Source organism: Biomphalaria glabrata, chromosome 5, assembly GCF_947242115.1.
Source record: "Biomphalaria glabrata chromosome 5, xgBioGlab47.1, whole genome shotgun sequence".
Lineage (NCBI taxonomy): Eukaryota > Metazoa > Mollusca > Gastropoda > Planorbidae > Biomphalaria > Biomphalaria glabrata.
In genome coordinates, this window is record NC_074715.1 from 53729016 (window position 1) to 53755569 (window position 26554).

Genomic DNA, 26554 nt, shown 5'->3' on the forward strand with positions numbered 1-26554 from the left:
AGACTAAGTATCACAATGACAACAAAAATCATCGCCAGAGAATGCAGTACATGAACACACTCTTACGGTAGGTCAGGAAAACGAAGTTTAGGAGAAGCAAAGGTCTCCATACTGCTAAGACTTTCAGACATGCTGCACAGGAGAAAAGAAGAAAAAAAATTACTTTGTCCTCTTTAGAGCTCTAGACATAGTTTGTATCAGCTTTGTACACATGAAATTTTAGAACTGCAGACATAGTTTGTATCCGCTTTGTACACATGAAATTTAGAGCTCTAGAGATAGTTTGTAAGTTTTGTACACATGAAATTTTACCAATAATATCTAATGTGAGGGACCGTTCCGTGACAATTTTGTGTGTGAAAAATAACGACAAAATAATTAATGACAAAATGAAGAGTAGAATTCAGGAATAACATTTGTTGAAATAATTAATAAGGACTTTACATACACACACACACACAAAGACCAGGAAATCTTACCTAAACTTGGTCACCTTTGACCTTTCTTTCGTGTTGGCTGACATGTTTGTATGGCGACACATAACATAAATAGCTATTCCAAGCATGACAATGTTGACCTAAACCAGGAGTAAACAAATTTTAAATGTCAGTTAAAAAAGAAAATAAATTGTTTGCATATTTACATTTGGCTTGTTCAAGTAAGCATGTATGCTTTGTTTTTTTTTTTAAGTGCAATGTTGTTTTTTTTATGCATATTGTAAATAGCATGCATAGTGAGACTTAGAATATTGTAAATAGCATGTATAGTTAGACTAAGTGTATTATGTACTTCCGGGATATGAATGGGAACTGTACGTTTTGATTTTGTTTGGATAAAAAGACTTTTGTGAGAGGTTAGAGTCAGTTAGCTTCTTAGAGTATAAGAGAATATTTTGCACTTGATGTGATCTTTTTCTATACTGGCCTTGTTCTTTTCTAGGTTAAAAGAAAACAAAAAATGTTTTACCATATCTTACATGCTACTGACACTTATAAATACTTTTGAAAGAGAAGGAAACTATATATATATCAAATATATATATATATAGTTCCCTTTTAAGTCAAACTACTCATTTTTTTTGTCTTTTGAAAAAGAAAATTTCAAGTTTACATATCTGAATATTTACACAAATATGTAATGGAAAGAAAACCAATAATTTTCTTTAAAGATGATGCATACAAGGCCGAGGGGTAAAACATTTAGCACGCCAACAAGGGAGTCTCAAAACCTAGTGAAGACTGGCAATTTAATTTCAGGATTTTTAGGACGCCGCTGAGTCCACCCAACTCGAATAGGTACCTGACTTACAAAGATGATTGTTGTGCCAGACACATGTCATCGTGGTTAATAAAAACGGTGACGATTACATCATCTGCCCCCCCATAGATCACAGGGTCTGAAAGGGTTACCTGTACCTAAACATGTTACAACATCTAAGGGCAACAATTTTTATTGAGAGAAAATGGGGAATGTATGGGTGCAAGCAAGTTAAATATGAAATGTCTGCCTGGTCCTGTGGTAACTGCTTTAGACTGTTGTCTCCATTTTTTGTGTTCAAACCCCTCCCTCCCCCTCTGTCATGCAGGTGATTTGAGCTAGGATGTAATAATCTTCATTTCTGAAGGAACATTCTAAACATTTAAAACAAACAAGATCAATCAGGTATATGCCACACTTTGTTCTAATCTATCACTGATATGTCATTTGTTTTGTTTGTAAAATGTTTGACATGTTTCGGTTGTTCCTTCAGAGTTGAAGATAATTTACTTCCTAGTCCAAACCTCCTGCAGGACGACGGGGAAGAGAGCAGGCAGGGTTTGAACCGTAACATTGATAAATCTGAACGACAGTCCAGCACACAAACCACACGACCAGGCAGCCATCCATTTTTACGATATGATAGGCCTACTTACCAGCATGACTGCCAAGGCTGGACCAACAAATGCCCAAATGAATGACCGCTCAGTAGTTAACCAGCAGCTAGAGAAACATCAATTTTTATTACATTTTTTTATTTCTATATACATTATTTTACTTCTATATATATTTATACTAATTAGTTAAGATTGAAGATTTTGTTGACTTAAAAATAAGCTCAACCACAGGACTAGCTACTTACTGTCTGTCAGTGCCATATCCTTGATGGTAAATACCAGCAGAGATTGACACAATCACAGCAGGAACACCTGAACAAACAAAAACACATTGGTTTTATAATGGCTGTGAGAATATTACAGAACATATTAGCATTGAATCATTTAACAACATGTAACATTGAAGTAACTTTTTCTATTTTTTTTTTATTTCTATCAATGGACACCTTTTTCAAAATAAAAATTAAAGACAAGTCAGTTTAACTGGTTAATAATAAACATAAGTAAATTATTTTTTTGCATACAATGTAATATCAGAAAGAAGATATCTTTCAAGCCACTGATTGTTGAAATATCACTATGCAAATGGTTAAGCCAGAGACTATCACTATAAAAACAGTTTACTTAGGAAAGAACCAACAGCCAAACAAGAGTAATAATTAATGCCCAAATGACAAAGTAGATGCCTGAAAAACTTAGTCATAAGACTGAATTTTCTAGCTTCTTTTGATTAAAACAAAATAAAATTATAAATTTACTTTTCAAGTTTAAGATCCTGTTCACCATAAAGTTATACAGAAATTCATCTTCTCTAGACTTACCATATCCAAAGAGATAATACCAAATCAGCCTTGACCGCTCTTGTTCAAAGACTTCTATTAACATTACATACAACTGGACACCTTCCAAACACATCCAGGCGAAGGCTCCAAGAAACAGATAGTGTAGACTGCCAGCAATTAGGGAACACAGGAACTGAGTAACAAACAAATGTAAGTTTATAGATATGCTAAGAATAGGAAAGGTTCTATAAAATGAATATTTCATAGATTTTAATGAATTAATAGATACCACAAATTTTAATAAATAAATAGATACCACAGATTTTAATGAATTAATAGATACCACAAAATTTAATGAATTAATAGATACCACACAATTTAATGAATTAATAGATACCACACAATTTAATGAATTAACAGATACCACACAATTTTATGAATTAATAGATACCACAGAATTTAATAAATTTATTGATACCACAAAATTTAATGAATTAACAGATACCACACAATTTAATGAATTAACAGATACCACACAATTTAATGAATTAATAGATACCACACAATTTAATGAATTAATAGATACCACAAATTTTAATGAATAAATATATACCACAAATTTTAATGAATTAAAAGATACCACAGATTTTAATGAATTAAAAGATACCACAGATTTTAATGAATTAATAGATACATCGTTTCAAAATATAACTTAAGAAAGTTTAATTTATCGAAACTAACAAAAACAACTAGATAACATTTAAAAGCCAGGATAAACCTACCTTGGGTTCTGTCTGTGCTATACCAGCTAAGAAGACAATTTCTGCTAGAAGCAGACACAGGACCAGATTTTTATGTATTGTGTTTCTGTCACACTGCAGATTTCTGTGAAAAAAAACAAAAAAAAAAACAGTTAAAACTAATCATTCAACACTAGGACATAATATCATGAAATATTGCATTTACAGCTAAAGAGTGATATTCTTTGTGTTAGAAAAAAGAACTCACAGCACTAGAGAGTGGACTTTATTATGCTTAATAAGACAGAATAACACTAGAGAGTGGATCTTGGGTTAGACAAGGTAGACTGAACTTACGCCACTAGAGAGTGGTCTTTGGGTTAGACAAGGCAGATAGAACTTACGCCACTAGAGACTGGACCTTGGGTCAGACAAGGCAAACAGAACTCATGACACTAGAGAGTGGTCTTTGGGTTAGACAAGGCAGACAGAACTTACGCCACTAGAGAGTGTACCATGGGTCAGACAAGGCAAACAGAACTCACGACACTAGAGTGTGGTCTTTGGGTCAGACAAGGCAGACAGAACTTACGCCACTAGAGAGTGTACCATGGGTCACACAAGGCAAACAGAACTCACGACACTAGAGTGTGGTCTTTGGGTCAGACAAGGCAGACAGAACTTACGCCACTAGAGAGTGTACCATGGGTCAGACAAGACAAACAGAACTCACGACACTAGAGTGTGGTCTTTGGGTCAGACAAGGCAGACAGAACTTACGCCACTAGAGAGTGTACCATGGGTCAGACAAGGCAAACAGAACTCACAACACTAGAGTGTGGTCTTTGGGTCAGACAAGGCAGACAGAACTTACGCCACTAGAGAGTGTACCATGGGTCAGACAAGGCAAACAGAACTCATGACACTAGAGTGTGGTCTTTGGGTCAGACAAGGCAGACAGAACTTACGCCACTAGAGAGTGTACCATGGGTCAGACAAGGCAAGAACTCACGACACTAGAGTGTGGTCTTTGGGTCAGACAAGGCAGACAGAACTTACGCCACTAGAGAGTGTACCATGGGTCAGACAAGGCAAACAGAACTCACGACACTAGAGTGTGGTCTTTGGGTTAGACAAGGCAGACAGAACTTACGCCACTAGAGAGTGGACCTTGGGTCAGACAAGGCAGACAGAACTTACGCCACTAGAGAGTGTACCATGGGTCAGACAAGGCAAACAGAACTCACGACACTAGAGTGTGGTCTTTGGGTCAGACAAGGCAGACAGAACTTACGCCACTAGAGAGTGTACCATGGGTCAGACAAGGCAAACAGAACTCACGAGACTAGAGAGTGGTCTTTGGGTCAGACAAGGCAGACAGAACTTATGACACTAGAGAGTGGACCTTGGGTCAGACAAGGCAGACAGAACTCACGACACTAGAGAGTGGTCTTTGGGTCAGACAAGGCAGACAGAACTCACGACTTAGTTGTGTCCAAGTCAGACATGACAAACACCATTAGAAGTTTGCACCTACTTGAACACCATAAATGTGATCCAGCTAAGCAGCAGGCAAACAATGGATATGATACAACCAACATACGTGATCACTCGAAGTGCCAGTTCGCTTTCTTCGGATAACTAAAAAAAAATAATTTAAGAATATAGATAAAACACTCATTTACATTTCTTTGTTTGAAAAGAACATTTGACAATAATCTTTTATTTACACACCTATACATTTAATATCTGTTTTATGTATATTTTAATTGAAATCAGGCATTTAACAGTCTTAAGTTAACTGTGGATTGTAGGTATAATTCAATTACAACCCCATCCCTCTTTGCTAATAAATTCAATCTATACCTGAAATAAAATAATTAGCACAATATCTATAAAAAAATTTTTTTACTAATTGTTTAAAAGATCTTGCTGAAAAGCCTAGCATATAATTCTCTTTAGCTAAGTTAATTTCCCAGCCAGAAAAGGATGTAAATGTCACAAAAAGAAATTTAACACCATTCAAGTATTACAGCTTAAAAAGTAAAGTGTCAGGTCAATCAGTTCATTTTGTTCTATACCAAAGGAAAGGAAAATAAAATATCTTACTAATAGGAATAAACAGATAAATGATAATTTACTGTTAGCATTTGGTATTAACAGATCCAAGTAAAGATATTGTCATTGGTTTAAACTATAACATATAAAGTGAAGCTCGAGAACTGTTTTGGCCATGTAAGCTGTTTGTTTTTGTGTTGTTTTTTTTTGGTTTAAATTGCTTTTGTAAAGCATAACTTTCTTGCTTATAGCATGCTTCGAGCACTGCCTTTATAAGCTCAGCAAACACAGCCAAGCAGTTTAAGCTTCTCAGACACACATCCCAAGCTGTTTCCCACCACACATCCCAAGCTGTTTTCCCACCACACATCCCAAGCTGTTTTCCACCACACATCCCAAGCTGTTTTCCCACCACACATCCCAAGCTGTTTTCCACCACACATCCCAAGCTGTTTTCCCACCACACATCCCAAGCTGTTTTCCCACCACACATCCCAAGCTGTTTTCCCACCACACATCCCAAGCTGTTTTCCCACCACACATCCCAAGCTGTTTTCCCACCACACATCCCAAGCTGTTTGCCACCACACATCCCAAGCTGTTTTCCCACCACACATCCCAAGCTGTTTTCCACCACACATCCCCAAGCTGTGTAAAAACAATCTTGAAACATCCGTGAAGCTTATATGGCCTGAGAGTGGGTAGAAGTTTGTTTCTTTTGATTGAAATAAGAACTAAGTGATGGTTACATATTTTAGTCCACATTTAGACAGAATGTCAGTTCAAAGCAGCTACCCCTCACAGACACAACAAAAATGACTTCTTAACTAGACATAAAATGGACATTCATCATTACACTACGTTTGTGTTCTTATATTAGGTAACCATTAACTATTGTTGTTTCTATTTTGTATTTGACTCAAATCAACTAACAGTATAAGAATCTTTGTTGTTTTTTTTACTTCTTTTTATAATGTTTAGGACCTAGTCTATATAATATAATTAAGTGACCAAGACTTGTGCAGAAATTACTTTTACTCGTAACACAGCAAACACAATGTTCTGTTTAAAGACACAAGATTCTGACCTTGACCCCAGTGACATCCATCAACAAAGCAAAGTTGGTCAAATGGTTGCAGGAACAGGTTGTATGTGTTGTGTTGGTGTCGACCACATTGCAGCCATCACTGGCCCATTTTCCCGTACTACTACTGAAAGAGGTGACAAACTGATTAGGTAACTACATCACACTAAACAGACTATCTAAGTAGCATTTCTCTTAATATAACAAGTTATTCAAGGAATGATAATCTTGCCATTTCTTAGCTAAACAATTATAAACATAATAACCAAATGTCTATTTCTAACGAAATTAAGTTAAACAACTGATAACATAATCCCCAAATGTCTATTTCTTATGATATTAAGCTACAAACTGATAACATAATTTCTAATGAAATTAACATAATCACCTAATGTCTATATTCCAAAAGGAACAAATGGGCACGGCATTGTGGACAACCTGTAGAAATAGAAAATAATAAAGAAACTGTCAACAGTATTAAACAGAAGGGAGATAACAATCAAAGCAGTATATTTTAGATGCCTCAGTATATCTAGAGGTGTTCTGTGCCCTGATAGGAAAGGGGATGGGATGGGGGCAGTAAAACTGCATCAATTAAGCGAGAACAAACCTACGCTACAGTAATAGTGTCTTTTGTCAGGTGAGTTCAACCTTAAAAAATAATAACCAACATAATCATCGATTCAGTATTTCAGTGCATGAATAGATTTAGTATTTCAGTGCATGAATAGACTTAGTAAAGCTATTAATACTTCACATTTCTATGCAAATATATTCCATAACATAAACATTTAAAGGTTAATTGAAATTGAAAAGAAATAAATATTTAAATATTACATCTGTAATTTAAATGCCTTGCATCTCACTTTAATTTTGATTTCAAGGGGGGTCAAAGATCAACTCCAACTTGAGCCAAGTTGTTTTCAGGGGCTAAAGGCACCATACAAACATTTTTCCAGATACCTCCTTCCCTAAAATCTCCACTTAAGAGATTGGACCATTGCACATTACGCCTGCTTATGAAGGGCTAGAGGTTCGACACCTGACTCGAGCAGAGTTGTGTTTACTGAGCGCCTAAATGCAGCATGGAAATGTTTGTTTGTTGTAAAATGTTTTACATGTTTCGGATGTTCCTTCAGAGTTGAAGATAGTTTACTTCCTAATCCAAACCTCCCACAGGACGACGGGGGATGGGAGCGGGCAGGATTTGAACCCTCGACCATCGATAAATAAGAACGACAGTCCAGCGCACAAACCACACGACCAGGCAGCCATCCAAAAACCTTCTCCTAGATAACCCCACTGGTCCACAAATGAGATTGGACCATAGCGCTCTGAGCATGCTATAAGCATGAAAGTAGCGCTATATAAAAACTAGAATTTTAGCTAGATAACTAATGGGAAGCATCTAAATTACACCAGAAAAACTCACACTATACAAATCAACCAGCCAAACTTACAGTTTTATGATGCAATGTAAATTGAACTGGTCTGTGTAGCTTCCTCCTTTGTCTTGTTCCATTTATAGAGGCTGAGATGACATTGGAGTTGACGACTAGTTGCGGAGCGGTATTAGCTTTGTTATTGTCTCTAATAGTTCCAGAATTGAAGTGACTATTGATTTCATGGGACAATGGTGTCACAATGTTTAGCTGAGGGGGGATCAAATCTTCTAAATTTTTAAATAGGGTGAACACTATGTCTGTAACACCTGAAACACACAACACTCTGCTTTTACTTTGTTAGCCGATAATAAAAAACAAACTTGATTTAGTAGCAATATTATCTTATATAAAACAGACGTTACTTCAAAAAAGAAGATGGTCAACAAATAATATGGGTGGAAAGTATTACTAACCAGCTTCCATTTGTAAATTGACACTTGGTATGGTGATAGTGTCAGTGATTTCTGCCCACTCTATGCCAGGCCCATAGCCCCTGCTTGTCAAAAACATCCTATCATCTTCTATTTTTCTAGACTCTGGGGGATTCCTTGCAGGAAATGTCACATCCTCTTTTATTTTGCTAGAATCGACTCTCTCAACCTCAACCACTAAAAAAAAGGATAGCATTCAATTGAAACAAATTTATACTTAAGAAATAAATATTTTTTAATAGAGGAAGATAAACTGAGTTGGTCTGAAGACACAACTTTGCTTAACTCTTTCTCTCCGTAATTATTTTCTACGTTTTCAAGGAATTATTCATTTTGCTCATTTGCGTTTCACTACCCTGTTACGATTAAACTTCAATAACTTTTGTATGTAATCAGGAAATGTTATAGAATTTAACTATAGAAAAATGCATACTCATTTAATATAACACAAATTAAAGTTCATAAAACCAAAAACTTAATTTAATTTGATGGGCTGTAATCAATGTTGGTATTGTCAGGAGAGAAAAAGTTAAAACAATGAATGACTGAAAAGCAAAGGTTTATTTTAACCTTGTTTAAGTTTTAGCTTTTATTTTTTTTCCCACAGTTTTGCTTTTACTATAGAATACTGCTTAGAACTGTATAGTGATATATTAAAAAATGAGTGTGTAATTGCACTGAAAAACAGGTTTACATCTTTTCCATACATATTTTAAAGAATATACATTACTAGACATAGGTTTATGTTAAGAATAGAATGTTCCTTTTATAGGTGGCTGACAGCAAGGAATTGAACCAACATAATCCTTGCACTCTGATAGAGAGCAATGGAGACTAGTGAATTTTTACATAAGCTTATCTTATCTTATATAATACAGACGTTACTTCAAAAAAGAAGATGATTACGTCCTACGCGTCATGCATTTAGTCATGCATATTAACCAATGACCTAAATTATGCCAAGTCACTGGTTTTCCTGGCTAGCTCAGGCAACCCATTCCATGCTCTAATAGCACTAGGGAAGAAGGAGTATTTGTACAAATTTGTCCTAGCATATGGGACGAGGAATGTGCCTATTTAAGCATTGGGCATTGCTGCTAATAAGACCTTTTTGATATTTAGGATATTTAGTAAAATTAGTAAAGGTAGACGTTTACAGACCTTGTGATAGAGGTAGATAATGTAAAGATTATTGGTTTCTAGGGCTAGTAGTTAACAAGGCAGGGTGATTTGTGGCCAGCATAATGACCAACCAACTTTACTTCTTCAAAATAAATCAGGGGAGTCCTAAAAATTCTCAAGATTTTACAAATTTTAAAAACAATCTCACAGAACTATATTTCCTTCAACTCTTTCAGTGCTTATTATTTGGACAGAAAAAAAAGGATTTTTGCAGAGGGTAGTTTTACTAGAACTAACCTATTTTATTATATAAGGTATGATTTTATTTTAAAGAAAATGAATTGGCTACAAAAGCGTAATAAATAACATAACATATTTAAAAATATATATTTTTTACGAAGTTTAAACTGAGTACGGAAAAACAGAATATATATCCAAAAACAAAATTCATTAAAAATAATAAAAATAATAAATTCTATATATAATCAGCGAATATTAAAATCAGAAACCTAAACACTATTTGCCTCTTTTAATTTAATAAAAGATAGAAATAATGCACTAAAACATTTATATTATTTAATTGGGTCCCGTGATTTAAACGAAATAAAAGTGAATAACACTAAAAAAAAAAAAGAACAATTACTCTCACAAGTGAAAAATAAAAAATAAAACAAGAAATAAAAAGGTTTCGTAACGATAGTGAGACTAATATTGTATTCCAAGTTACTCATGGAGAGTAAGACAACACTGAATGAGTTAACTGTCCTTCCAAGAGGACTGGAACTTGGCTATTTTCTCATCATTGTCAACATTTATTAAGGGTAAAACTTCTGATGAACTAATCTAATTTAAAACTGACCTCTACAGTAAATAGACAAGTCAATGATGAAGTGTAAATAAAAGATGACCTCTATAAACCAACAATAGATTAAAATGAAATAATCGAGTAGAACTCAGCATCACTGACCTACATTACTAGCCACTTCTCGTTCTCTGGACCCAACTTCTATAAACCGAGCAGATTCAAAGCCAAAGTTTTCTATGCTTAGAAGTAACGATGTTGCTGCTTTTTGCCGATCTTGTTTGGTCAGAGATTTCCAGCTTTTGACATGCTTTTCCTTGAGAAGATTACTTCCTACTGACACATAGCCCTGAGTACACATTAGATTAGTTCAAAAAAATGTGTGTGAAACTTGAAATCAAAATTTACATTAATATTAAATAATATACTCAATTATTACACTGGATTTCATAGATAGCATTTAATTTTAATTAGAAAGTCTGATAGGATTTGCTATTTACCCTTCTAAACATCTTCATTCTGATAGGTCTATTAATGGGTGTCTCCAAATCAACTTCCTCCTTAAATTCTTGAAGCAATTTTGGGATAATACTAAGGATTGTTCTTTTAATGTCTCCTGGGATAACTTCTTCCTCCATGACTTTTTCATTCAGATTGGACATTATAACATCAACATTGCCTTTCCCAAGCCTCTGTTGATAAAATGACAACCAGTTTATCATTCATGAACCAAAGTGTCTAAAAGTTATCTTGATTGCAATGATCATTCCGGTGCGTATTAGCTAAAATAAACGTAAAATGGATTAACATTAAAGTAGTTCTTGTTTTTTTTTAGGTCTTTAAGTTTAATTATAAAATTATTAAACCTAGTTTGTATTTAATTTCCCTTTATTGATATGAACACATTTTTTTGTATCTAAATTTTTTACAAACCTTATAAATTCATTGCAATTTGTAAGACTAATTTCCTTATGGATAATAAAGATTATTATTATTATTATTTGAGCAATGGAAAAAAAAAAGGGAAGAAAAAGGGAGATGAGCTATGATTTTGTAAAAAAGTATGAATCAAAATCAATAGATTTGGATAATAAATTGTATTAATGAAAATCAAAAATAGTTTTAATAAAATGATTTAATCTTTTTAAAGTGCTTTCTGTCTTTCTGTTTGAGTTAATTATTCCTTGCCCTTTTTAAAGGATGACACATTAAGAAGATTAAGATGAATATTTTTGTTTAAGTTTTTAAGCTATAGGGCAGTGATGCTCAACCTAATTTGACCCGCAGGCCATTTTAATTTCAGACACTTATTCTGCAGGCCACATAAACGAAAACATAAAAAAAAACTAAATGAAATTTGACCTGAAACTATAATATTGGTATTAGATTAAAACTAGTACATAAATTAATGGGATATTTAAAGTTGATCTAGAAAATAGCTTTATTTCTCTACATAAAGTATGAGCAACATTGTAGTTAGTTTCACCACTGACTCATTTTCTTGTCTCTGTATGGTAAATATCCACATTGATCCTCCAATCTCTACGAGCAATTAACAACCATTTATTTGCGGGCCAAACCAAGAGTGGCATCATATTTGTTTTAACATGCGGTTTATATGTTGTTGATCTTTTTTTTTTTGGAGGAAGATTTTTGACACTTTGTGCTGACCTTTCGGCAGGCCGGATGGAACCATGAGATTTTCCATTTGAACATTACTACATAATGTATTTCACAAACATTTGAAGTTCATAGCTGCAAAATATTAGGACTTATAAAACACAAAGGTTCCAAGAACTTTATTTTTATTACTAGGCATTCCGGATTTTCTTGTGCAAATGTGTTTCAAATGTTAGAACACTAATCTAATTTATAAAGCAGAAAGTAAGGCGTATGTATGTATGTCTTGAATGAAAATAAAAATCAAAACTTGGCATAAAAGTTCCTTAGATCATGATGAAGACCGTAGTATATGTTTAATGTCCATCCCACAAACAGAGGACCATAAAAATAGACATAAGTATGTAATTGTATAATCTCTTGGTAAATAAGGAAACTTATAACGATTTGGGTAAACCCATTTTCACAGTAATTTATGTTGGATATGAACATGTCGGCTGAATGGGTAACATGACAAGGTAAAAAAAAATGTGAAGGAAACATTCTCCAAGTTCTTCATAGATCTAAATTCAATCCAGTAGATCAGTAATATCCAAACTAAGCCCTGCAGACCATGGGTCATATCCTGCTATTAATTTTTATGTCACTACAAATAAAATGTTATTAAGGATTTTATTTAATACACATAATTAAGAAGCGTGGTCGAGAGGCTAAGTACGCTTGAACCTGACATGAGCAGAGTTGTGTTTACTGAGCGCCTATAGGCAGCATGGAAAACCTTCTCCCAGATACCCTCTCCTCACACTGGTCCACAAATGAGATTGGACCATAGCGCTCTGAGCATGTGATAAGCATGCAGGTAGCACTACATAAAAGCTATAATTATTATTATTATAAATATATAGCAGTATACATATTAACATTTTCTGCTCATGGTGAAAGAAAAAAAAACATTTGATAAACTTAATAAAATATTTTAAAAACTAATGTATTCCAATCTTACTGTTCATAAATTGATCTATTACATCTAATAAATAGATATATTTACAAAAGAATTTATTTCCCAAACTTTTCACTAGTATTGTAGCCATGAATGAAATAAGTGGCTAACACTTCCATAGGGAAGAAGGGGGGAATTGAAACAAAAAAGCAACAAAAGAAGAGGGGTAACTGACATAGCATGTAGAGAAATATTGGAGAGATCAATCTTAGACCTAGCGTATGGAAACAAGGCTCTGCAAAGCTATTTATTGTTTGCTCAATGAGAGAGTGATAGTAAAATAGCTGTGCAATACTGCTTCTGTTTGTGATGCAAGACAAGCAGTGATGCACACTTGCGCAAGTGTGTAAATGTAAATATATAATAATATGTTACACGTCTACTCTTTCAGTTATAAAAGCACTTATCCAAATAAGTAGCAAACAATTTTCAAGATTATTCAAGTCAATGCATTCGATCATAGACCAAGTCTCTTGAGCTTGTCGACCCATCTGCCTGATCACGTGACGGATTGTATGTGTGATACAGAGATGTTAGTGTCCCATGGGTAACAGATCAGGTCAGTGGAGTTGTAATAGGGAAAGAAACCTGTTTCACTTTTCTTCCACAGTTTTTCAGTCTGTACAGGTTTTTCAACTTTGTCATTTGAACTTTCAAATGAATTCACGTGAGAGTTTGGGTTTAGGGTCAATCTTAGCAAAGCAAGGAGAAGCATATACTTTATTCCTTCAAAGTTGAAAAGTCACATCCAAACCTGATGTAGGCATTATAATTACTATTTTTTAATTGTTATGACACCTGTTGATTCTGATGGTCAGAACCACTGTTGCAATCACAGCTTCATTGTCAGCATTCATACCTGGCCAAACAGGATTTCTTTCGCTCTCAGCTGGCATTTCACTCTTCCTGAGACTTTTGTACTAGCTGAGAGTGTAGCTGTTTTCAGCTTTTTAGGGAATTCTCATATTTCATCTTCTGCCTTGCTTTCTGTGCTGTCTATTCATTTGAGTTGTCCTACGCTTTCTTCTACGTCATCAATCAAAATCTTTATCGCACCCTTTGGATATTACTTTTCTAAGGTAACACCATTGCTTCTAAAGTCTAGTGACATTATTTGTAGAAGACTTATCTTCTTATCTAATCTTATATAATACAGATGTTACTTTAAAAAAAAAGATGATTACGCCGTACACGTCATGCATTTAGTCATGCATATTAACCGATGACTTAAACTCTGCCAAGTCACTAGTTTTCCTGGCTCCATTCCATGCTCTAATAGCACTAGGGAAGAAGGAGTATTTGTACAAATTTGTCCTAGCATATGGGACGAGGAATGTGCCCTTATCTTTGTGTCTTTCTGAGTATTTTATTAAATTTTGTTTTTTTGTATTTGAAGACTTTGCTGAGTAAGCAAATTTTACTTTTTATTATCTTTGAGCTTTTCAAGCTTCACAAGAATATTAAAATTGGGTCCAGTGTCAATATGAAAAGTAACTGTCTTGCCACTTCCCATACACTAGTAATTTGGCACTCTTCTTGTCTTCAATGACACTGAATTATACTTTCTAATCACTCATGTATAAAATATCTTCATCACTTTGGTTGTTAATCTTCCTTCTACCTTGCTAACGTTGCATATTTTCCTGCACATTTTAAACCAGTGGTCAAAGATCCTTTGAAACAAAAGTTCACCTGCTGTTTGAATCTCAATAGTGTTACAGCTCAATTTAGAAAAAACAACAGCAGCTATATGTTGTATTCAAGTGGAAGCCCATTTTTAGCTTATTATTCAATCCATATGTTATAATGTTTTTTGTTTGGTGTAATGCACAAATTGTAAGACAAATTTCCTAACGGATAATAAAGATTATTATTATTATTATTATATTCTTACAGTACACTAATAGTAGGTATTATGCAACATTTTTTATTAAATTATGCAAGCAATTAATCATAATAAGGTACATTTCAATTTTTATACATTTTTTCAGTTAAGTGAAAAAGAAAAGGTTTTCAAAATGGAAGTTTTTGCAAGCGAAAAAGCCATATGCGTATCTTACTGACTGCATGGGCACAACTCGATGTCTATCCTGTAATAAAGATTATCAGGTTTATATAAAGTAAGTTCTCATCACAATAGTTCTGGGTTCCAACCCTGCCAGCTGCCATCCCTTGAAGGAGGTTTGGACCAAGACCTAATAAAATTCATTAATCACACATCTTAAACTTACACAAGTCACAAATCTATCTAGAATCCTATGCAAGGGAATACGTATTTTAGTCTTGTGATAATTAGCCTAAATAAGCTTAGATTTTTTATTTATTTTTAAATTGTGTAAGATTAGATTTTTAATTTATTTTTTAAATTGTATTACTCTTGATCAGAACAATGTGTAGAACATGTTCTTTTCTACTGATCAAACGCGAAGTGGGCGACTGCTGTCAATCAAAACAAGAACGGAGCGGTACAAAAACTCGTCGTACCTCACTTGGTCAGACTCTATTACCGCCACTCATTGATCAGGAAAATGAAATGCACCAAGATACCTGTGTGTAGTTGCTGAATGAACTCTTTATGTTGTCTGTTGTATTTATGTGTATTTTTCTGTTGTGTTGTCTTTATATGAGAAACGAGTCCTTGTAATCACAACAAAATTCAGTAAGGATCAATAAAGCAGTCTTAGTCTTAGTCTTGATCCTTATGGAAATTTGTTGTGATTACAAGGACTCTTTTCTCATATGCAGGCAACACAACAGGAACATACACATAAATAGAACAGACATAACATAAGAGTTCATTCAGCTACTACACACAGGCATCTTGGTCCTTTTCATTAGCTATAGTCAAAACGATGTGAGTAGCTTTAATCCATATGTAATATTTACCAAATCATCAACTAGTATCTGAATATCTCTCAACCATTGTGAATAACAGTTTGAAATGTCTGGTCCGCTAGACTCCCATCCCAACTCAGTACAAGTCCATGCAGCAATACCTATATAAGGAAAATAATAGTCCACAATCAAAATACAGTAGAATGAAATATCTGCATACATGTAGCAAAGCTGATGACAATGTACCTTTATTTATTAGTAAAGTAAAGTTCCCCTTTCAGACCTTGTGGTCTATAGGGCAGAAGATGTAAAAGTCATCTGTTTCTGAGGCCTATGGTGTACGAGGGTGTCGTGGCCAGGATAACGACCAACCACCTTTACTTTTCCCCAACTAATGTCAGGTACCCATGAGAGCTGGGTAGACTCGAGGAACCCAAAGATCCCAAAATTAAAATCCCAGTCTTCATCAGGATTTGAACCCGAGCCTTAATGCTCAGCCACCGTTATTTATTAAAATTGATTGTAATTATTATAATTTAAAAAGGCTTCCTTCTTTTATTCTATCCATTAATGCAGCTCCACATTTTCCCATTTGATTTTTTTTTTAACCATTGTAGATTAAATTGTTTTAAGAATTGGGAATGAAATAGATATGTTAGCAACAATGATGATTTTATAATGCACACGTTATACCATTGCCTGCATTAGGTGTGACAAAATATGCAGGTCGTAACTGGGTTTGTATGGTCAAGCAAAATATGGCACTCATCCTTAATGTTCAGAATTGAAGGCTATGCCTTATTATCTTCTCTCATAGATCACAAAAATAAAAGCTATTGATAGACTGATATTCATTGTATATTTACCTTCCATAATCATTTTTCATAGTGTATAATTCCTGTGCAGTAAAATTATTAACATAATTTTTTGCCAGTTGACTAATTACTCATTTTTCAAAATATGAGTGTACAAGTGGAAATAATCTGTCAAGGCCCAAGACAGAGCCTGTCAAGTATAATCTTACTGTAAGGACTTTTATTAACTTTAAAACAAGCCCTCACCAAGAAACCCCTCCCGCACCACCACCACCAATATCAAGGAAATGGAACAGCGGATGACTCAGAAATACATAGAGATGATATCTGAAGACAGAAGCCTAGAAGGGTAGGCAAGATATTCACCCCAAGACATAAGAAGTATCATTCAATCATTAATTTAAACACATTTTAAAAAAGAAAACCAAACATTGGGTTAGTTTAGCCAAACTTAGAGAATTATACCCCTTTATTTATATTAGCCTATAAAATGTTATTTATAGAATTTTTTAATGTTTTAAATGAATTTGCATTGTTTTCTTGAAATGTTTCATCTAATTCTAAATAGTTTGAGATGATTACCATTGAGCTTTCCGGGGCACAGTTGTTCATATCTCTGACCAAAACCTATCTCAGGCCAGGCCAGGCCATGCTTTGCTTCTCTGGGACAGACTCGCCTGTCAATGTCTTGAATAATATCAGGTGGAGGGCGCTCTTCATCAGGTGTAATCCAGCCAAGTCCAGGTGTGAGAGTGGGACTTGGAGACTTGTGCGTGGACACACTTAAAGTCGTGGTTCGGGTGCTTGCCGTTGCTGGAAAGTATTTTTTAGCCGTTGTTTTTCTATGATCTACAGGCTCAGGCTTGATAGTAAATAGCGGGAAAACTCTGCCTGTGTGCGGTTTGTGTGTTGTTGTATCTGTTCAAGAACAAAAAAAATAACAGTATGCAAATAGAGTGTTGAATCGACAAAGGTTTGTTTTGTTTTGGGAAGATAAAATATCTACCGCAATGCATTCAAGACAGAAAATGTCTTTTAATGTCTGTTACTGCTATGCTACATAAATCAAACAATTTATATGACGCTGGCCAAAATATTTGAGACAAATTTGAAAAGTAAATTAAGTATTAAAATTTTGATACAACAAATGTTAACAATTTTAAAAGAAATATTACGAATTTAATTAAATACTGAAATAACTTATGGCAAAGATAATTAACATATATGATAATCAGATTGCAGTAGAAAGCTAGCCAAATAAGCAGTCACATTAAACAAAGTTAAAATACAATAAACTACTTTCGCCCGTTGAATGATAAAGTTCTGAAAAAAAAAAAAACTTTCTTACATGGAATGATTTAGTTCTGAAATATTTCAGTTTTATGTTATTAGAATATACAAACATTATTTTGACACTTTACATGTAACGAATGGAACTCTAAATTTAAGTTAGTAAAAAGCACTAAAAAAAAACTACTTGGAGTATATGAGGACATTATTAGTATATTCAAAACATTGTTCTAGACTATAACCCCACACAAATTTTAGTGGATACTTTCACAAAAAAAAAAAGAGCTAGCAGATAAAGCTAGAATATTATAAGCCTATACACACAAAAAATGAATAAAAGGTTAAATAGCAAAAGTACATTTCTGTAAATATTATAATCAATATAAGTTTAATCATGCTTAGCTTTGTATAGTCCAGTGCAGTAACTAAAGATAAATACTAATTTAATGAAGCCTGTGGCTAAATTGTTGGTATTAACATGGTTGAATTTATAGGCCAGAAGTATAAGAAAGGCTTTTATTTTAGTCATAAGTACAAACTATTTCGAAACTATTTCACCAATGCTACCATGAGGAAATAAAACATTGAAATAGTTAATGATGAAAAAAAAAACACACAAGATCTACTGTCACTCCCTTATCATCAGAGATACAGGAAATCGTCAAATCATACAAAGAAAGAACTTACGAATCTGCTTCAATGCATTAAGATTTAGTAAATAAAAAGACACTTTTTTTTCACTTTTCTTACTGTAAAAACACTGATACATTTAAAAGGCGAATACTTATAAAATGGGTAATCAAATATTTATCAAATAAATAAGTGCCACTACACAACCAGAAAATTAATACCCAGATTATCTACTTCTAAAGAAAACCCTTATTAGTATGAAGTGTTTTGTGTCTATACAAAAGGGTTGACAACTGTTGACTATGAGCCAGATAACCAACAGTTAATCATAATAATACTGACCAACAGGCTTAAGTTAGAGAAAGGCCCCAATGACAAACAGGTGTACCATATTTTAGTTGGCAAGAGAAAAGGTTATTTGAATAAATAGGTTGATAGAATGCACTCTATATAGAATCTCACATACTTCCATGAGGTGATTCATACGTTGATTCATGATTGGACAGCTTACTTTGCTCTGCGTTAACAGTCAATGATGGGTTGGATGTGGAATAGCTGTATTCATCAGGGATGAAAGTGGATTGGCTACCTTCATCAGATCCAGGTAGAACAGCGGTGGGTACAGTAGATGTTGTGGATAATCTGGCAGTGCTCAAATCAGTAATGGGAGATTTGGTTGTAGACATGGAGTTATTTGTGCCAGACCAGAGGGACAGCAAATACCTCCAGTATTCATGAAGAGATGTATAATTCATTGCTCTAAGGTTAGTCTTCTGGTTGTAGTTATTGTACATCTCACTGTGTCTTGACACTGATGTGTTGGGTTTCCTGAAGATCTCAACCTCTTCTTTCTGAACAAATTCTTGAAGACGACTGGATGTAGACATGTCATTACCCATGGCCTCCAACCTTTTGTCATTTATTTTCTTTGCCACAAGTGCTGGTTGTTTCAGCAAGGTTATATTTCTTACTATTTCTCTACTGCTGCCCATTTTAGTCCCTTCATTTCTTGACACATTAGAACTCAAAGAACTGTCCAGAGAACCATTCGACAATGAAATCCCAGAAATATTTTGCGCGTTATGAGAATTGAGCCGGACTTGAATCCTGGAATTATCATTCTGGTTTTCTTGAAAAACAAATATTTGATTTGTAAAGAGAAATTAACGTTATCTTCTAGACCTAGTTGTAAAATAATAATAATAAATTAAGTGAAAAAAATATTTCAAACTTTGAACATAAATTTTACAAAGTTAGATCATTTAAAAAAAAAAATGTTTCAAAAGGACATTAGCAAGCATGGAAGGGGGTAGATCAGCTAAAACAATCAGGAGTATTTATCAGTAGGTACCTTCTGCAAGAAATAGGTAGAAAGTGTGAGTAAAGTGTTGTTTCTTGATATATATATATAGTTACATAATGAGTTACAAGTCAATGAAACACTTAAGAGATAAAGCTTTTAGATACAATGAATAAAGAGCTAAAACAAACTTAGGCTGACCATAGATAGGTGATGAATAATAAAGAACATTACAGATAAAACACGGGTACAATGAAATATGCCACAACACAATGACAATATACACAGCACACACTGAAAAATACTTGACAGCAGAATAGAGAAATGAAAAAGTTTACACAGTTCACAAAATAAAAACCCAAAGTGAATTGAGTTAAAAAATTCAACACAAAGTCAAACGTCATCACTGCACAAAATCAAGAGGTTACATAAGTGCACAGATACAATATTTAAGCCCATTTCCATTATAAGAAAATAAGATAAACCAAAATTTTGTCAAAAATAAAATGTAATAAAAAGCGAGTAATAACAGTAAACCTATCTAGATGGAGCCTTTTGATAAGTCTAATAGCTAGAACTAAAGCTATGTTATGTTACTAAACTATTGAGTGATTAATAGATTGGTCTTACCATCAGGCAGTGTTGTTACATTAACAGTATGTGTAGGGGGACCATTGGTGTTCTTTAAAAATGGCTTGAGGAATATTGCATAAGTTGTGTTTGGCTTAAGTCCATTCAATACAAATGATGTTGAGCCTGTTTGTCTGGTTTTCCCATCTAGAGTGACAAACACTGTTTTCGGGTTTGATACTGTGTGTGTGATGATAGAGACAGAACATTGATAGATGCACTTTCCAAGCTAAATTTTTTTTCATACCAAATATTGCTATGCATTAATCTAAAAAAAAATATATTATTATATGCGAGATACCCAAACATGAATTTTTTTTTAGACATTTTAGACTGATTAAAATAAAAAGATTTGTACTAAACCAAGACTTTAAACTAATGGTATTTAAATATTTTAAAGATTGTCTTTTTGGGAGTTGAAATTCACAGAGTGAATGTCAAAAGACATATTACAAATGTTTATGCAAAAGTAAGACAATTTTATAACTTCATAAAATTTTAAAATGTACAAACTCAGTGATAAAACAATAGGTGCCTGTTGATTCAACAAAATTTTTTTTAGATATATTTAGAAGGAGAAAAATAAACTAGTTTTTATAAATATATTTTGCTTATTCCTTCATCTTGATAAGAAGTTAAGTCAATTTAATATCAATCTGGAAATCTTCAGGCTAGTTTTGTAATGATTTGTAACGTTTCATATATGGATGTACCATAAAAAGACACTGCACATAGATTTCCATTTTTGTTTTATCACTGACCTATACTCCAGCACAACAAGGCAAAGCATCACCAAAATAAAATCTGACACCGATTGTATGTATCTCATCGTCCATTCAAATTGATCATTTTGAAATATCTTTTAAACTAGTGACAATAACTTGTGTTGTCAATATAGAGGAGACGCATCCTGCTTGTTTTGTTTATTTAAAATGGTTTGTTTTTATCGAACAGCAAAGAATTATTTAACAATTTATATATCTTTAAGTAAAACTAGCAATGCTGAAAGCTTGCGAGAAAGTCATAAAGTCTAAATTTTAATGAATGCCATTGAATCTCAGAGTAATAATGCAGAATTATGAAAGACCTAAAATCAGTGGGCACCAGCATGGAAGAGGCTGTAGAAGTTACTTGTGACCAATCTAGGTGGAGAGAGCAGGCCGCATTATGTACTGAGCCAAGCAGGACCCAAGTCTAAGTAAGTCAATTAACACTCATATTTCAGAAAAAAACTACTTCAAACAATAGTCAAAGAGATAGCACGAAAATAGAATAGTATAAATTACTGCCTGGGGGTATGGCACTGTTCATGGTAACTAAAATTCATTTTCTTTCATTGCTTAGTAGTACCACCACAGATAAATAGAAGAAGGAAGTTGACACCTTAAAGTAGGTAGCCGTCTTAAGATTCAACATAACACAGGATGGCTGATTAGTGGAAGAATTGAAATCAGTCTCAGGCTGAATGGAATATGAAATCAAACATCTTTTCAGTCTGAGTGGAATGAGTCTTCCATCCAGGTAAAGCTATGGCAAATCTGGAGGAGTAATATAAGCTTTCTAATACAGAAAAATTATTTTACTAATACCAGTGTTTTTATACTTCCCCACACTGGACAATGAATGCTTTAAATCAGGGGTTCTCAACCTGTGCGTCGTGACCCCGTTGGGGAGGGGGGGTGTCGATTGACGATTTGCCAGGGTCGCCTAAGACCATCGAAAATATGGATTGTTGTTGTCTATTCTTCTATTGCTGTATGTATATGTTTGGGGGGGGGGGCGCGGAAGAGTTGGGGATTGTAAAAAAGGGACGCTGAGCATAAAAGGTTGAGAACTGCTGCTTTAAATGAAAGACCCAAGAAAAACTTCAGAGAGTAAACACAAGAAAAGATTGCTCTGTAAACTAAATAGGGGGAAAAAAAAACAAATCAGCTAGTTATGTTACAAATCTATAATTTAGCAAGCAAACAGTTGCTGTGATGGTTTGAACACACCACGAGTTCTTGGCCCAGATTCACCTTAACAGTGCTATAGATTTAGTATTCAGAAAAGGTTTTATAAAAACAGTTTTTATGGGCAGGGTGGACAGTTGTAATGGCAAGTACATCATATTCAGCTGCATGTATACCAGAATTTTATCTAGAAGCTATTGCTTTAAGTGAAATGATTTTTTTTTGTTCAATACTTTTACATAATAAATTATAAAGGATTCTGACCTCCCTGACCAGTTAAATTAGTATACTATGCTATAACCTCTATGTAGGCATAAGCCTCTATACTGTACCATTGACTGGTGTCCAGTAGACTGCAACAGTAATGACGGGTACTTCCACCGTCCAATTGATCTGGATGGACGTTGAGTTTAAAGCAACCATCGAGTTAATATATGGGGGTTTGGGGGTCGTGTCTGTGAGGAAACAATGGCGTCAAGTGCGTGTCAAAAATGCAAAATAAAAACAAAACAAAAAACATAAAAAAGCACAATGTAAAAAAAAATTAATTAAAATTAAAGAGTTTAGAGATGAATTCAAGTGGCGCCATATTGTTTTCTTTTTTCTTTAGATCATTTTGTAAAGTCTTTTTCCTTGTTCATTCATTAAAACTCACACTTGAACAAGTTATTTATACACTTTTGTTTTTTAAATGTTAGTTTTCTGTGGCATTTTTATTTTTTACAATTTGTATCATTCCTATCAGCAGCTCAGCTATTATCCTTATGTATTTTCACTAGCTCTATATAACAGATGCTATCAGCTTTAAGGTAATAAATTCAACTTGGCTTTGAATGTTTGATACACTATGATGGCATGGTTATAATTCCAAAGCATTGATTTTTTTTTTTACTTGACTGTTTATTTTCATCTCTATAATACAGAAATAAAATGGGAAAACAACTGAAAAAGTGTGATGACTAGATGGGTGCTCTAGATCTATGTGCTTTATATACATACATAAACAAAAGTGATAAATACACTAAGAATAAACACACAACAGAGGGAGGCTACTAGAGTCAGTGGTGAAAGTCATAGAAAGACTAACTTTAAACAGTAATAAGGACTAAGGCAAGTAATTCACAATTTGACAATACTAGAAGTTTAGAGCAACTATTCGAATCTAGATCTATCTTTTCAATAATTCAATCAATAGTAGATCTAGATTTGATGAGATAATCAGAATTATCAGATAGATATCATATATATATATATATATATATTGTCTCAAAAAGGCAACAGATGCGCCCAAATGAGTCACTGGTTTGGGCGCATCCATTGCCTTTCGAGACAAAAGGAGCCATATATATATATATATATATCATTCATTCAAAGCAGTAAAGAAAAGTTAATAGTTTCATACATCTGAGCGTACATCGATTATGAAAGGGAAAGTAAGATGTTCAATACAATGACAGATTTCTCTCCCTTAGTAACCAACCTGAGAAAAACAAGCACTGCATTTAATCATATTTATTTACTAGGTCTGTACATGACACGGTAATATATATTTAATATCGCCATCTTCTATTTCCCTTCTTTTGCACAGGGAAAAGGAATCCACATGCTGGCAAGATAATTTTACTGCTGAAAATTGATATTTGCACGTAGAAAATTACATTGGTTTTTTTTTTTATTGATCCTAAAATGTATAGTCAGAGTAATCCATATGTAACTTGGTAATAGCATAGTAGCTTCCCCTGAATTACATTCAGGATAATTACAGGCATGTGGCTAGAAGACAAGAGTATGGTTTAAATTTAAGATAGTCAAGACACTTTGATTGCCGGTTGGAAAATAATTCCTAGCACTGTTTCGGTATACCAAGTCAGTATTACTTTTGTTTAAAAAGATCTAAATAGACTCTCGATGATTATATCTCTATAACAATAATATATCTATTTCAGGGATAGGTGAAGGTGAAAGATAGATGTATCATGTGGTCCCTGTAGGTAGAAAGATCACATCACAAATGAGGAAATTCGAAACAAGATCACTATAGCAATTGTGCCCCCAAAATGACCTGTTCAGCACAGTCAGAAAACGCAAACTTTAACTCTATGACCATATCACAAAGTGCACAGGTGTCGCCAAGACCTTCCTACAGGGAACATTACCTGCGAAAAGAAGAATAGGCCGATAGACAAAGGGAGGGGAAGACAACATCAAAGAATGGATGGTCCTATCAATCATTGAAAGAGACTCTAGCCAAGACAAAAGATAGGAATGGAGAAAGACGGTCAACAGATCATGCTCATAAGAGTAAATCGATAAATTTAGAAACTCATCAAGATAGAAGACTTAAAAGTAAAGTAGCAATTATGCATAAAACACTGAACCATAATCTTCAAATACCAAAAACAAAACCTAATATAATACTCAGAAAGACAAAAGATAGAGGCACATTGCTTGTTCCATATGCTGGGACAAATTTGTACAAATGCTCTTTCTTTGCTAGTGCCATTAGTATTAGAGCATGGAATGGGTTGCCTGAGCTTGCCAAGAAAACCAATGACTTGGCAGATGTGAAGTCATTGACCTAGGAACACACATATCATACGTAAGTCCTGGTTACTTCATATTTTCGATATAAAAGACTATTTTTCTAGAAAAAAAAAATAGGTATGCAAATACGACTGCAAATTAGATCATTGACAACACTTTAATTTTAGGTGAACTGAGAAATAGATCTAGATCCATACATAGATCTAGAGATCAAGAATCTAAATCGTACCTAAGTATCAAGATTTTTGTCTATTTTAATTATTTTAACTTCATTTACAGAAGAAGTAGATCTTGAATTCCTATTACATCAAGTGACCAACGATGGAAACATCTTTGCTGGTGAAAATTTCCTGGCCTGATGCTTCGAAAACAAATTATAAACAATGAATTGAAAGATCCCCACCCCTTTTTTTTTCCAAAACCGCTTTTACCACTATCATATTGTTACAACGCACGGAACAAAAGGTTTTTTTTTCTTTTGTGTTTTTTTTAAAGACAAAACAAACAGAACAGTAAGACAATATTCAGGCTAAACAGGAACATTAGGGCGACAACAACTTATAATTATTCGCTCAAGAAGAAAATGTGCTTTAAACAAAAATCATCAATTAAATCCAGACACAATAATACATCACAGGTCAGCAGTAAAAAAAAAAAAAAGTGTGAAGTTTGAAACAAACAAAACAAAATAAAGTGCACACTTTAAGAATAATCAAAACTGAAAGCTAAACAACGCTGATGAGTGACACATTCAATGAATATATATCTAGATCTCTATCATATGTCAAACTGTAATGAAGTAGTAACAAATAATCGGTTGTATAGCAAATAATTTAAATGGAAAATGAACGTGTTTGTGGTTGCTATGGCGACAACAAATGTTGAAAACTTAACAAAACATAGTAGTATGTAGAGAGATAAGGAAATCAATAAGAAAAACATTTAACAAAATTTTTAAAAACAAAACTTTTAGCGTAAATTGTAGCAATTAGTTTGGATCAGTCATGTAATTAAATTTGTAATAGATCTATACTAAATATATTAAACATTTTACGATTCGAAATATTTTTATCAATTGTTTTTGTTTAGCACAATTTCATACTTTTAACTTAATGCGCTATGATCCTATCACATTTCTGGACCAGTTGAGAAACAGGGGCGAGGAGAAAACTTAATTGTTACCGTGATCGCTTTTTTTAAACATGTATACAAAAAAAACTTGTTCACTTTGGGCTGAAGCCTCCTCAAGGGAACACATTCAACTTATACCACTTCATCTATCAAATATCTATCCTTCCCCTTGTTTAATACCAAACAAACTAATAAATTACCAATACTTAATTCACTAATTCTTAGTTGTTGTTTGTTTGTTTTTTTTTATTTGATTCTTGTTTTGTTAGGTACAAGAAATAATTTTTGCAAATTCCGAGACTGGGTGAGGGAGAAATAGGGAGTAGCCTACAAACTTTTTATCAAACAGATTGAACTGATTTCAACCAGTGTTTCCCAAACTTTTGACCAATGTGTACCCCTTTTATAAATTTTGTAATGCTGGGTACCCCTGCCCCCCCCACCCCCCCCCCCCCTTTTAATTTATTAA

The 26554-nt window shown here is 33.8% G+C and overlaps 1 protein-coding gene across 12 annotated transcripts in view; it reads right to left on the reverse strand.

Moving 5' to 3' along the window:
• LOC106060681 (adhesion G protein-coupled receptor L1-like) overlaps positions 1 to 26554 on the reverse strand; it is a 127390-nt gene that overhangs the window by 9715 nt on the left and 91121 nt on the right. For 5 of the 12 annotated variants that reach the window (XM_056030322.1, XM_056030329.1, XM_056030321.1 and 2 more), the window contains 19 exons: positions 22743 to 22865; positions 20459 to 20638; positions 18995 to 19657; positions 17191 to 17526; positions 15845 to 15954; positions 15019 to 15048; positions 10839 to 11030; positions 10504 to 10687; positions 8397 to 8591; positions 7999 to 8249; positions 6927 to 6976; positions 6542 to 6665; positions 4934 to 5037; positions 3439 to 3541; positions 2696 to 2849; positions 2120 to 2186; positions 1914 to 1980; positions 480 to 577; positions 67 to 132 (listed from right to left, as the gene is read on the reverse strand). In XM_056030322.1, coding sequence (XP_055886297.1) covers positions 67 to 132; positions 480 to 577; positions 1914 to 1980; positions 2120 to 2186; positions 2696 to 2849; positions 3439 to 3541; positions 4934 to 5037; positions 6542 to 6665; positions 6927 to 6976; positions 7999 to 8249; positions 8397 to 8591; positions 10504 to 10687; positions 10839 to 11030; positions 15019 to 15048; positions 15845 to 15954; positions 17191 to 17526; positions 18995 to 19657; positions 20459 to 20638; positions 22743 to 22865 — 3097 coding nt within the window. The remainder of the gene's footprint in view (positions 1 to 66; positions 133 to 479; positions 578 to 1913; positions 1981 to 2119; positions 2187 to 2695; positions 2850 to 3438; positions 3542 to 4933; positions 5038 to 6541; positions 6666 to 6926; positions 6977 to 7998; positions 8250 to 8396; positions 8592 to 10503; positions 10688 to 10838; positions 11031 to 15018; positions 15049 to 15844; positions 15955 to 17190; positions 17527 to 18994; positions 19658 to 20458; positions 20639 to 22742; positions 22866 to 26554) is intronic. The other 7 variants (XM_056030333.1, XM_056030332.1, XM_056030326.1 and 4 more) reach the window with 6 other exon arrangements.